The 14,513-nt window shown below is 44.2% G+C and overlaps 1 protein-coding gene across 2 annotated transcripts; it reads right to left on the bottom strand.

Annotated features, from left to right (window-relative positions):
- Positions 1-1,247: 1,247 nt before the first annotated feature.
- LOC144718948 (sequestosome-1-like) lies at positions 1,248-13,776 on the bottom strand. Of its 2 annotated transcripts, XM_078594585.1 has the most exons (10): positions 13,584-13,776; positions 10,338-10,494; positions 9,761-9,856; positions 9,082-9,533; positions 8,468-8,657; positions 6,150-6,290; positions 5,264-5,496; positions 4,608-4,742; positions 3,290-3,491; positions 1,248-2,582 (listed from the first exon to the last, which is right to left on the bottom strand). In XM_078594585.1, exons 1-10 carry the CDS (start codon positions 13,593-13,595, stop codon positions 2,428-2,430), a joined length of 1,773 nt encoding a protein of 590 aa, XP_078450711.1. In that variant the 5' UTR covers positions 13,596-13,776; the 3' UTR covers positions 1,248-2,427. The 2 variants fall into 2 exon arrangements, with proteins under 2 accessions (XP_078450711.1, XP_078450712.1); XM_078594586.1 differs by lacking the exon at positions 4,608-4,742.
- Between the last annotated feature and the right edge of the window lie 737 nt (positions 13,777-14,513).

Genomic DNA, 14,513 nt, shown 5'->3' with positions numbered 1-14,513 from the left:
TCCCGTGATCCAATCGAGCTGACATTTTCCACACAGACTCGTTGTGCCAGACAATTATTGTTCGTGAAAAAATATTCCCAAAATTTTACACTTTTTAGGCAAAAAAAATGTATTTTACATATATTCAAATAGAACGCATTCATGGCTTTGGCTGAACGTCAAGAGTGTAAGAGCCCAGAGCGTAACCCCTCCACAGGCCGTGGCGGAGTAGCGCAGTTGGTAGCGCCCTCGCTTCCCATGCCAAAGGTCGCGGGATTGATCCCTGCGTCCTCCACAGGCGAATATATTTTTAAATCATTTATATTAAGTTCGCTTGCTTGCTTAGGACCGTGCAAATCTTTCGCTCGTTTTTTAACCCACTTCCCGTGATCCAATCGAGCTGACATTTTCCACACAGACTCGTTGTGACAATTAATTTTCGTGAAAAAAAAATCCAAAATTTTACACAGTTTAGGGAAAACAAATTAAATATTTAATTACCAATTGCTTAATGGTGGCAGACAATCATCTGACGCATAGGTGGCAGCCATCTCAAGCTAGAGGACGAGAGGACTCTAGCAGCCACGCATATAAAGGATTTATAGTGAAAAACTTTGTTTTTACGGGTTTACTTGTTTTCTTATTGAACTTGGCCAGGGTAACAAACGAGTTAAATTGCATTAGCTCGTCACAACTCCAATTCCCTAATAGATTAAGTTAGGGGAGACGTTCCAGGTGGTTAGCGAGACCACTCCTAAATCCACCATTTCCTCCATGGCTGCATGGCGGTACAGTACTCATTGAGCAGTTGTTGGTTGTTTAGTTTGTGCTGTGTGTCAAGAACAAGTAGCTCTTCCTGAGAACAGCAGAAGCACCATCAGCCTCCATCTTGTTCAGATGCAAAGATTGGCTTCAGTTTTTCGCTCATGATGCATATTGGAATGCGTACATTTTTGATTTGCAACGTTTTCTTCATGAAAATTATCCCATTATATATAAATGGGATGAAAGTGACAAAGCCAAAATAGGAGGGCCGTACACATGAGATTCAAAATAAGTATTTAATAGCATTTTTTCCAAATCATGGGAGATGCGAATCGCTGCATGCTGGACAAGGTTTGTGTGGGAAGGGGGTTCCTGCCTTCTCCATGCAGGATGTCAGGTCAGCCACCCTTTTTTAAAAGACCGTTGCAATCTGTATTGAAACCTAATTACTGCATTTTAAACTGACAGCTCCAAATAAAAACGCAATGATGCTACTAAACATATTACTTTTAAATTTTATTTTTTCTTACGTGGTAGAGTTATACAGTTAACAGAAAGCACATTTTTATAATCACTCTGGATACTCGATGGGTTTACAGAGCTTCCATCAACACCATCAGCTTATGTGTATAACGATAGTTTTAATCAGAACCTTTAACAATCACCACTTTAACCAGCATTACTTTCAACATCACAAATCACCTTCAAAAATGTATGCATGTTATTTAGCTGCGATACACACAAAACATGCAGCACATTACATATATCAATGATTCACCACATTAAATCAGGAACTATTTTAACACCCAACACCGTGTATCTTAAAACTATAGACGGTGTTGTTTTAAGCTGAATATGAGACCTGTAGAGAATAAAGGTCAGCATTGACAAAGCGTCATCCAGCCAGGACTATGATTACTGCCAGGAAACGTGCTCAAAATGGAACGAGGATGAGACCATGAAAATACAAATTGGGGTTTGGAGAATGTGAACTACAAAGTGAGACAGCAAGGAAGAGTATGGAGAAGCAGCATTCTAAACGTTGGTAGAAGAGCAGTGTTCAAGGGAGGAGGAAACAGGAATGAGCTGTCCTTCATATGCAAGACAGCAGAACAGACAATGCAAGCGAAAGGAAGATAATGCAGATGGGTTTTCGATCAGCATATATACATTTCTATGACCAGTTTTAAAGACTAAATTCACACCGGTTTAGACTTCCATGAACTGTGCAGCCGGTCATCACCAATTCCCCGACCGTGGCGAGGGTGAATCATTGGTGGGAAGGAATTTGTGAGGTTGGGTGGGGGTAATGTATGGCGGGTTGTCATTTTGCAAATAACTCCTTCAATTGGGTTTAAACCTTACACTGAGAACTAAAACTATCAGTTTTTAAAACTCATATTAAGGTTGAGTTTACCATTAAAAAAAATAAGTAATTGCTATTGCCATTTGTTGTTGTGTTTTAAAAACAAATGTGGTAAACTCATGCTTCTCACCGGTAAATACAAATAACAGTATGCCTACAGCACAGGGTTCCCAGTTATCAACTATTGTAATAACCCACTCCGGCACTGTTCAGGTAAACAGTCAAAGGTGGCCCAACTTAAAATTGGTTGCCTAAAACTGGTCATGGGAATGAGTCACAAGGGAACGGCACCAGACCTTAGTTCCCACTAGTTACGGTCACTCGGGCTTGGACTGGCCCGGCTGCAGGGCATCGAGTGTGCGTGTAATGTCGCAATCCTTGGTCTGAAGCAGACGGACGAGCCATCCGCCCTCATCAGAGAAGCCCATGGAAAGCATCTGCGACAGAGCTTCGACCAGACGTGGCTCGGCATCTACACAGGGAAGGGAGTGGGGCGGATGGACAGTTGGCGTGTATAGCCCCATGTGTATGTATGTATGCATGCTGTACTTTCATTTATTAAATGTTTGTGATTTATGTTCACAATTTTTAATAGCCATCCACCCAGTTGATCACTTGCCCACCTTTGTCACTTTTCTTTCATGCCATTCCCTAACCCCGCCTGGGTTTATCCTTCTCCCAATATCCTGCTATCAGATAGGGGGTCCCCCTCTTCCCACAGAAAACCCCCTCTACCAGGCCGGCGCTCATCCCTGGTTGTTAACAGCAGGGCTCGCACCACCTGCCTCCGGCGTGTGCCTGCTTAACTTTGGATGACCATATTCTTATGGCTCCCCACACTCTGAGCCACGGTGTCAAACAACCCCGCTTGCCGTCATACTTTGGTCGGCCCCTACACACACACACAGTATGTTTGAATGCATGTATCACTGTGTGCAATGTTAGCTTGCACGAGTCACAGCATGTCTATGAGTGAGTGTGCATGAGATCACGCGTTCCTGATAAGTATACACGTGCAAGCAGGTATGTGAATATCTATAGGTGAAATGCTACACGAGTTTCCTTGGATCAGTCTGTGGTTGAGCGTGTGCCAAGTGTGCTTCGACGTGCAAGTGTCACCGAGTGCATGCATCTGCGTGTAAGCAAATTTTCAGTGCGCACACACACGTGTCCCTGTACCATTGGGAAGGTTGGGGTAAGCGGCGGCCTCCCTCAGGCCTCCTCCGTCTTCCTTGAGGGGCTCGGCGCTCTCCGACCCTCCTGCCCCTGCTGCCCCTCGCTGCGGTCCTCCGGTGCTTCCCCGTGGGCCCCCCACTGAATCATCCCCAGGTGTCACATAAGTCCACTCATCATCGCCTCCTGCCTCCCCCGCCTGCGAGCCCTGCAAAGGGGGAAAAAGAACAAACCACCATAAGCCATTAAGCAGAAAATCGAGAAGCAATCCATTTATTGGTCACCAATCCTATTTAAGTAGGTCATGAAACTGCTGTCATTTCAACTCGAGTTAAACCAAGTATAGTAAATACTGTTCATTTGGGATTAGCAATTTTATATTTGAATACCAGTTAAGATTTTGCACCTTTTTCCCTCCCTCAACTGTTTGCAATTTGGCAACATGGCATCATAGTGGAGGGGTAGTACTTGCGCAGTGGTGGCTTCTGGCCCCCGTGTGTGCACGAAAAACATTATGCAACACATTACTTCTATGCGGTCATGCACTGCGCACATTGCTATATGCATCTAGCCGTCCGTTTGTTCAGGACGTGTCATATGGCCGTCTAGATGGTGTATCATTCAGGATCAAGTGACCATGATCGTTGTGTAGAGGTAAATAAAACTTACACATTTACAGAATAAATTCATCGATGTGTTTTACTTTATTTATTCAATTTTGTCGTATGTGTTATCTATTTGAAGGATTTTACAATTTAATTACTGTACAGCATTAAATGTTATTAAACATTTAAAATTTTCCCTGTATGTTCAGTCAGACATGAGAACATAGCCCCTCTTTTCCGCATATGGAAAAAACACAGCAACTACATTCGCCAATTTTTGTTGCGCATATTTTCAAAAACCTAACCCTTGTGAATGTCGAGGCCTTACCGTATATGTAATTGATCAATTACTCAAAAGCTTATCAGGTTAAGAAATTAATCAAAATAAAGTCAAGGCTTTAGAAAAAGTCAAAGGGATTCAAATACATCAATTTCACACGATGAATCCAGTAGTGTGAATAGAAATGTATCCCAACAATAGGAATTAAATACAATGGCTTATCACTGAAATAAAATAAGTTTTGTGAAAACTGTTAAAACTGTATAATTTAATGGATATAAATTGCCACATTTTGCTATGGCCATATTCAATGCAGCCTGAAAACCAGTCTAGTTCTATTTTTATGTAATGTTCCAAAGCAGTTACAGGACACAATTTAAAATGTAAGTGTAACTAACCACTTCATATCCTGTTACAATTTATCTTCCTCTCCACCTACCTGCACACTGTCTCTGGTGTTGTTAACTGTAGCCATGGCAGCGCCTCCGCTGTTGCTGGGCACCGTATCCATGGCGGTGGCGCCGCCGCCCATTGGCCCCTCCCCAGTCTCCCAGTCCCGAGCCGGAGCCGTGGCCTGATCGGGGAGCGATTTAAAATTGTACCAAAACCAAGTCTCATGCCACACCACACTAACAAACGAATGAACCATCGAGGAAACTAAATTGAGAACTGAGAATGTAGGGGAGAGGCCATAATTCAAACTAATAGGATTCCTAAAAGCATTGACATGTATTTTATGAAGCCATTGAGAAACACAACCCTGTGGTGTTAACCTATGACCTGGCATGGTATCAAATGATCAGTAAGCCCCTCAGGTACATGTCGATAAGAAAAAAGTTTTAGGTCAAGCAACTCTTTACTCAAATATGTACACACGACTTCAAATACGGATACACTTGTACATATATTTATCCTTACACAGAACAGAATACAGAAACCAAAACATGAGAGAGCAGTACTCAAAATGTTGTAAATGGATCAAATTGCATGAACTGGATCAAATTGCATGAACTGCCTTCTACAGATCACCACACGCAGCAAACTGTACACAAGCACAATATGCAATATTAAACTACATCCTGGCACCCTACTTACTTTGTCATTGTCAGAGACTTCTTCGGTTTCCATCCCAAGTTCATCATCCTTGGATGGACTCTGCCCCTTGGTCTCTTCTCCCTTTCCCTGCCCCTTGGGATCCTCCTTATTCTCTCCCTTGGCCTTCTCTTTTCCCGAGCATGGACCACGAGCCTCCCAAGTACCACAGCCGGCACGAGCTCCACAGCGACGTCGTTGCCCACCATGTTCTACGTCGACGCTCACGTCAATACCTAAACAGAGCCACAAACTCCACTCAAATAGCTAATCACAACTTAATATTACACCAGCATAACAAAGTCCAAATCGCATCAATACCTAACCAAAACGAAACAACCCATCATGCGCTACATCAAGTCTACACCTATACAGTACAATATTAAAATACAACAAAACTACTAAACAAATAGTATCGTTAAATGTTCCACGAGCATTAATTCAGCACGAAACATGTACTCAGGGAGGCACTCACCAACACAGACAAGCAAATCGCCACACTTACCTCTAAAATTACTAAACTATTCTCATTTGACCAGGGAAAGCCCACGGAGCTATATAACTCGTCTTCAGAGGCAACCTGGCCACAAGGTGATAGGTCAACGAAGTTGCTATCACGTGGCACTTTATAGTAGCCAAATAATTTAAGAGCATGTTTCTAAAATATGGAGACAAAAAACCAGAGAACCCACAGAAAAATCCACACGACCATGTGGAGAACATGCAAACATCCAAATATACAGGCATCGGGGTCAGGATCAAACCCACGACCTCCTGTATATCAGGCAAGGCAGATAACAGATTGCCACCACGGTGGCCACTTACAACCACACTCGTTACACACACAACCCTCGCCATCCACCCGCCTCCCCCCTCTCAAGCCGCTTACCAAGAGGGCCCAGCATGGCCGCCACGTTCTCTCCGATGTTCTGCAGGAAGTCCGCTGCAGGGTTTGGGTTTGGCTGCTCTCCTCGGGGTGCTTCAGCTGCTGGTTCTTCAGCCTGGGTGGCTGCTCCAGGAACATTTGAGCCTGGGGGATAAGGGACCCTTTTACTCGCTAAATCATACAACCACCTGCTATATGCCCACATACCTGCTGGAAAACCAGTGTTCTCAATTTAGTATAGTCATGCCTTGCTCTTTGGCTGCGCCACCATGCCCAGAAAGTTGAAGCCTCTCTTTTCCATCTAGTCTCGCCCTAACGTTAATGTGCCACCTCTAGAGGGCGCCAGTGCATTGACTGCTTGGTAAAGACGACTGGAGTTCTGGAACATTCACCAGCCTGCCCTCCCCCCACCACCCATGGGTTGAGAACTATTGATGCAGGTGTAAGTAATGAAAGGTGTGTGTGCGCGAATGGTGTGAATAGTGTGTATATGTGCAAATGCTGTGTATGCGCGCGAGTGGTACGCGTGTTAAAGTGGAATATGCGAGTGATGTGTTTAGATCATGTACAATCCACTGCTAGATGATGGCCCCCTCACACCTGTTGTGGGAATTATTTAACCGTACATCACCAATGGTCAGTGGGTTGAAAGCAACAATAAAAAAAGGTTTTTTATACCGAAAACAAAATTATTTTTCTATTGAATTGTGCCTGCCAATTGTTGAAGCAATCGTTTTACCATATTCTTGGGTCTTTCGGTAAAGCCACAGATATAATTTTTTTTATAAAAATATCATGACGTCTCGATTGCTTGTGTTGCGATCGAAACGTCGTGATATTTTATAATTATCACGACATGGCTTGACAAATTATATCTACGTGGCTTGACCGAAAGACCCAAAGAATATTATAATTCCTGCAGTCACGAAAGCTTTAAGGTCAAGATTTAATCGTTCTACCACTTTTGATGACTGCGACACTGCTTACAGATCAGTTACTAATGAAAGACTAAAAATAGACTGAACCCACCATTGTGAACGCTACTTAAAATTAAATATCACATCACATGATGCAAGAAGAAAAATATATATTTCGGCTCTGTTCATCCATAAAATCCTAATTGGCAAATTTGCACTATACTTAGCCAATTCATGAACCCCAATGTCAAACTAAAAAACCCCAACACATCCATCCACCATTGCGCCTTTTAACTAGCCCAAGAGAACAAGAATTGGAAATAGGTCGCAAAACCTATAAATCTTTCTTCAAAAATATCCTGAAGCAGAAGATTAATGCTAGATACAAACCAAGTTTGCAAATGCGATTTGTAACTTTAATCCTTACACGTGTATCAATAGTTCAATGTGCCATTTTATTCAGGGACTGTGCATTGGCTTGGTGTGGTCTGGGACTGTTTTTGCAGAAAATTGTGATTTCATAAACTTCCTAAATTTTGCACTCCTAGCATTTTTTGGTATTGTAGTGTCACTTTTGGACCTGCCCCTACTAGACTTCTGTGGAAAGAGCTTCATCCAAGATTTTAAAAAAAAGATTCTGAATTGATTTTGCTGCAATACCCAACTGCTGACTGTGCCCTAAAAACGTGGAAAAGCACACTCCAATTGCCACGAAAAGCATTTAGTACAGGACGGTGCCAAAAATTTGAGATCACCGAAAATTTTCCCCTTGCATATCTATTACTTGCCAATCACATTCTTTACGCACCATCTTATCACGTTACATATACATGTAACACATTAAACAACTCCACAACTCGCCACTAAACTACATGCATCATAATGGTAATTCCACAAAATTGGATGCACTCGAAGAAAAATGGTGGCAAAAGAGTCACGACTAAATCAGATGTTGTGGCAAACGCACCTCGGGTGATCCATCAAATTGCACTTCCCTTTATCCTTCCCCCACACCTCCGATTAGCAGTTGGCTACATACGGCGTGAAATCAATTCAACACAAACTATTTTTGTTTTAACAGGTAAAGTGCACCGAGCTATTAGCTCTTTTTTCAAAAGCAACCTGGGCACACATGATAGCAAAAAAAAAGGTATCTTGTGAAAATGTATAGCAGCCAAATAATCTAAAAGCATGTTTTTTAAATGTAGGGAAAAACTGGAAGAACTGGAGAAAAATCCGCACAACCATGGGGAGAACGTGCAAACTCCAAATATACATGCCTAAGGGTCGGGATCAAACTTATGCCTCCTGTTTACCAGGCAAGGCAGATAATATTGTCACCACAGCAACACCTGATCCTGCCCACTGCATTGTGCATTGCTTACACACACCAGGTGTACTTACTTGTATGCGTAGAGGTCCCAAAGCTTGTAGAGGTCCCAGCACTTGTGGTAAATCCTCCCATGGGACAGCCCATCCCCCAAAATGCATGGCGGCCAAAATCAAAGGAATGCCCTTGGGGGCCATTGGACCCATGTCGTCCATGTGGGCCATGGCTACCATGGGTACCATGTGGCCCAGGGGTGCCAAACCACTAGAGACATACACACATGGGGGGGAAAAAAACATGTTAAAGTCCCCATTGTGCAATAAAGACAATGGTTTGTGTCATGGTGTAGACAAGCAATGTTCTTTTTCTGGAAGACTGTTGTTTTTCCTGGATTTTTCTGTTGCGCGTAGTCACTTTAAAGTTGTTTATTGTTCATGTTTTTGTTTGTTGCGGTTGCACCCGATTCAAGAGCCGCATGGCTCACCAGGGCTATACCTAATAAATTAACTGAACTGTTACCATTCCCATGTAATTGTGTTGGAATTTCCACGCATCCAAATTCTGCCATCAAGTTCATGAATGTGGCCCTGTAACCAATCCCACCCACACATGACTGTGATTGTCTACATCCGTCTGTGATAGGATCACCCTTCCGTGCACTCACAAGCTGTCGTGTGATGGTACGTACCGCCCAGGCGTGAGGCCCTTGCTGCTGGCAGTTAGGGAAGGGGATGGTCGTCATCTCGTGCTCGCCGTGTGTGCCCTTGTCACGACAGCTCTGGCACAGGTCGTAGTTGGGGCACACAGAGCACTTGTATCGCACTCCAATCACAGGGCCGTCACAGCCATCGCAGACCACGTGGGGGTGTACGTTGCCACCATGCCACCCGTGCCACCCGTGTCCCCCATGTCCCCCTCCATGTCCCCCCCCATGTCCCCCATGTCCGCCGTGTCCCCCGTACCACCCATGCCAACCATGCCCTCCATGACCTCCGTGCCCTCCATGCGCACCACGTCCACCCTGTCCACCCTGTCCACCCGGTGTACCATGTCCACCCTGTCCACCCAGTCCACCCTGTCCGCCCAGTCCGCCCAGTCCACCCTGATCTCCAGTGTCTTTCTTGCGCTGCCCACGATCAACTGGAGAGGTCAAAGGGCAGAGAAAGAAAGGTGATCAAATGCAACTGAAGAACTAATCACCTGGTTGAAGATTTAACCAGAAAAGCTTAGTTTCAAGACAGAAAAATCACGTTGTGGATGATTTTACATATAGGTGATGATTTTTTTTTAAATAAGAGACGAAATTGGAATATTCAGAATAAACCATATATTGGCTGCGTATGCAGGATACGTGTGCGAATGCATACGTTTGATGTACACGCGGAACACATCCTCGGAAAGGTTGCCCAGAGCTTCCATAAGCTCCTGGTCACTGGAGAATGCGACGAGGTCATCCTCCGAATCTGCACGCAGCAAACCACATAGTATGCACAATTGTTAAAAAAGAAAGATCTCTCATTGCCTTTAACAAACTGTAGGGGCAAGTGCCGTTAGCAAGCACCTTTGAAGACTGGAACGGTACACGAGGGGGTGGGTGGTAAGCACCATGCCCGACCACCTTTGTCTCTCCACGAGCAATGCTTACACACTGCACCAGGTACACATTCGAGACCAAGTGGAGCTAGGAGAGGCCTATGACCGGTTCAAATAATTTTCACTGGCGTCGGCCGTGAGTAGGAATTGCATACTAACCGCGACACTACTGCTCCCCACAACTGGTACACAAACCACACATGAGACACAACATAAGGATCCGTATACAATGATACAGTGTATAACACCACTGATAAAGCAACACAAAATCCACAAACAAAAGATACGTGGCCAACAATGCACACAAATGGTACACATTATCTACGTGGTACACATGGGTGCGTGCCACACCCTTGTAATGCATGGTGAACCCTGCATCGGCCAAGGATGGGAAGGCCTGGGCAATTTTCCCCTTGAGGTAGATGAAGCTGCTGCTTGCATCCACGTCCATGGCCACACGGCGAATCTCCGGACGAGACTCATCCTTGCGCAGCAAATAAGCCTTCACCTGTACCAAAACCACCATCATAAGCGCGTGATTATTACCAAACACATGATCAGCAAACACACCATCTTTGGTTGCAATTCTTAGTTTCTTATGAAATAAGTATGCCTTCACCTACACATTGAACATACATGTAAACAATGCAATCAAGAGTATCACCAACACCGTCATCATTTACACAATTAACATCACCACCATCAGAAAATATTACCACAATCTAGGGCAATGACTCATTCTCATACCAGGATTACACAGTGTAACACACACTCACATGGTACACAGTCTACTCAAAACGCAATGGTTCTAACATAAAAACACAGAAATCCCCCCTCCCTTATTACATGGCAAGTCACTGAAAATCTGCCAGCAGCAGGGTTTGTGCAAAATAATTACATAATTTAGATGCATTGGGGTTCATAAATTAAAACGGATTCATACATTCACATGCGTCAGAGATAACTTTTCATATAAATGTAGTCAATGTAGAAAAAATTATACGAGACAGAACAAGAAACAACAATTAATTCACTCTTCCATTGATTGCTACCCCAAATCGTGTCCATCATATCCCCATGGTATTTAAATCGTTACATTCCTACATACGACATAACGATTAGATAGCATTGTTGTTATAAAAATTTAATGGATATGAATCATGACTCTCAGACTTCATTCTAATAAACGGATGCCTGCCTATTGGGATGACAGTGTTGTTTCCGCGCCGACAGCCCGTGACATACGGAACACCCGCACAAACCCCATATGGTATTGGGAGCTGTGGCTCGTTTGGCACAGCGGACCAAACTGGTTCAAGTTCTCATTTTTAAAATGCTGCTGGTTAACATAATACTGCAAGTCTGCGACTCAAACTAGTTACGACTAAAAAAAGGGATTTCATTTTAGATACGGAGACCAGAGCTAAAAGGCAATGCAATGGATTATTCTAGGGTCAACTTGTAAAAAAAAAAACGTTTCTCTCGCTCCCCCTCTTTACCTCCCTTATTTAGGCGAATACAGAGCTTATTTGCACATGCACCTAACTTTTTTTCTGGCGCCTCCTGCTGCTCTCATATTCACACTGGGTTTTTGTTTCCCATTCTCGTGTTTCGTTGACGAAAGTTAAAACACCTCGTTAGGTTGTGCAATTTTCCTTAAGGACCCTTTACTCGCTCTCTGCAATGTTTCTCTCTTTAGTTTTTGTTATTGTTGCTGCTGCTGCTGTTGCTGTGCTCGCGCACCACGAATATCCCTCAAAGGAGCCGAACCGGCTTAACGGGATGATCCGTGTAACACAGAGGTCCCCAACCCCCAGGCCGCGAACCCATACCGGTCCGTGGCCTGTTAGGAACGGGGCCGCACAGCAGCAGCAGGTGAGAGCGGTGAGTCCGCGCGTGGCCCGCCCCCATCGTTTTATTATTCACCATTTCCGTCCGCGCCTCTTTCCCGCACTGCGCACTCGTCTCAGTCACAGTGTTGGTAAGCCCACAAGCTCTAACCCCTAGTAGCCACAATGAGTAAAAAACAAACGTGGCTGGAGAGCTTCTTTGAAAAGGGGGAAATACCAAATGATGAACCCCCCCCAACCACCCCCGGTCCATGAAAAAATTGTCTTCCACGAACCGGTCCCTGGTGCCAAAAAGGTTGTGGACCGCTGGTGTAACAAATAAAAATAAACAATGTAAACAGAAAGCAGAAATTTTCCATTCGGAACTGGTTAAGGGCTCTCTCTGCTGGAGACTGCGCGTATCAGCAAAGGTTAAATGTGGGGAGTGGTGGCAGTGTGGGCCCACTTTGTACCCCGTGGTTGACAAGTATTTAGGTCATGCACTGCAAGCGTGATGAGTTGTGGCTAGGCTTGACAAGGCAAGGTAAAAACAAAGCGCCTACCACCAACAATACAATCACTATAACCTTACCTTGTACCCTTTAGCAAGGCAAGGTAAACGGTCAAAAGCAACGAGCCTACCTTTACCCTTACCCCATACAAAGTACCCGTTTACAGGGCAATTACTGGGGTACTACTACTACATGATAAAGGTTTTTTAAATGGAGGCCACGGACTGCACCACGGAGCTGTTAGCGAGCGGTACACAAACAAGGTTGTTTACCCGGTAAACAAGGTATTTACAAGGTGTTTACCGGGCAATATACTTCACGCTACCTTAACCCTACAGGGTAATATTTCAGCGCTACCTTTACCCTACCCTTTACCTTACCCCTTGGCATGGTCGACACCTTTACCCTTTTTACCCGGTAAAAAGGGTAAATTACTTCACCATGCCGAAGCCTAGTCATGGCCATTGGGTAGGTTGCTTTATTTGCAACACGGCATTATACTTAAGACTTTATTTAATGGATTACCTTAAAGAGCATTACCTCCCCCACGTTTGAAGACGGACTGAGCCCTTGCATAAATGACTTCTCAGTTGGGAAAAAAACCTCTTTAAAAAACAGCCTTAAATGAGTAACAGTATATACACATTATACAGCGTTTGTTATACAATCTTAAAAAACACGTACAAATATCCAGCCGGGTGGCTCTATGCTAAGTACTAGAGTTTAAATCCCATCTGGTGGGAATTGCCTTAGCCCATCATCCCTCCACGGTCGATAAAATTAGTACTACTTTGGAGACGTCCACAATGGATAAAGACTCGCCGCCCCCCTCCTCCTCCCGCCACAGTAACATAGAATTGCCACCGGTTTCAATCGGAAGATCTCTGCAGGTGGATGGAGTAACAAGACGACGCCTCAACGCCACGAATCCCTCCCTGCTCACCAACTGCGCAGCAGTCGGATGAACCCCGAGCTTGCCCAAGTGCATTTAACCACAACCTGAAGATGTCTTTAAATAACTCGTGGAAATCAAAATGCAACATTTTGCAAAATCTACACAGCAGCCCAACTTTAACCTTGAGAGGACAACACGTCAAAGATGACAAACACGATTAGAACACGCGGCCTTTACGACTCGCCGTATACAAAACATTGGCACAGTAACGAATAGCGGTGTAAAGCTACAAACATTTTAGGTGTAAATCGTCTCAGCAAAAGGCTCTGGACACGGCAGCGCCGTCATCCCGGTTACTCACCACAAAGGCCATCGTTGACGTCTGTCGGCAAACAGCGAGATCGGTACCCTTGCTCCACTCGACAAGTAACAACTTCCAGCAAGATCAGCCACGAGAGAGCGATAGCGACTGGACTCGTTGCTCGCAAGAAGATCCCGCTGTGAGGTTGCCACGGGCCGCCTTGTTTATATGCGATGCGCCACTAACAATGGCGCTGTGTTCGTGGGCGTGGCCTCGGCGTGACGTCACGGTAATCGGCGGGCGAAACCAACGAGAACGCGGGGAGCGGGGGGGGTTGGAAGGTGGGCAATCCAGGAGGGACACGAAAAGCCTCGAACAGAGAGAGAATTGAGACTAGATTTTGAAGCTTTCGTGACTGCAAGGATTCATACTGTTAGTTTTTTTTCGGTAAAGTCACGTAGGTAAAAAATATAAATAAATAATAAAAATAATATTTGTTATAATAATAAAATAAATATACTATTATTTATATACATTTTTTCATACATTTTTATTTTTTACCTACATGACTTTACCGAAAAAACCTAAGAGTATAGAGAATTGAGACTCGAGTAAGGCGGAATTCGGGATAAGCTGAAAATGTCTTTAGAAATAAATAATCATACGGGAAAATATAATACAGCCGGAAACACTTCTTGCGCGCTAATTTATCCTAGCGCGGCAGGATTAGGTGGATATTGAAATATGTACGCTAAGTTTTGAGCAGGAAATTCGAGGTGCGCTTATAAACAACTTCCAAGTTGTGGCACGCTATCACTGACCATTGTAAAGCTGCAATTGACGTGCACGTGTGCACTAGACATTCTGAAGCTGTTCACAGTATGCACTTTTCTGTTGTATGGAATTATATTAACACGTGTTAGTGCTCCCTCTGATATCACAATAGACTGTCAATTCCACAATCCCATCATATTTAAGAGTGTTATTCTT

This window comes from Lampetra planeri, chromosome 5 (genome assembly GCF_965212315.1).
Source record: "Lampetra planeri chromosome 5, kcLamPlan1.2.h2, whole genome shotgun sequence".
NCBI lineage: Eukaryota > Metazoa > Chordata > Hyperoartia > Petromyzontiformes > Petromyzontidae > Lampetra > Lampetra planeri.
The sequence above is the reverse complement of the archived record's forward strand: the minus strand, read 5'-3'. Positions and strand labels throughout refer to the sequence as shown.

Bases quoted from the DNA above. Each gene is read 5' to 3' on its own strand.
- LOC144718948 (XM_078594585.1), bottom strand. The intron at 9,534-9,760 runs GTATGCATTCGC...TGACCTCTCCAG, and splicing joins GTTCCGCGTGTACATCAAAC to TTGATCGTGGGCAGCGCAAG. The intron at 8,658-9,081 runs GTACGTACCATC...GTATGTCTCTAG, and splicing joins AAGGGCCTCACGCCTGGGCG to TGGTTTGGCACCCCTGGGCC.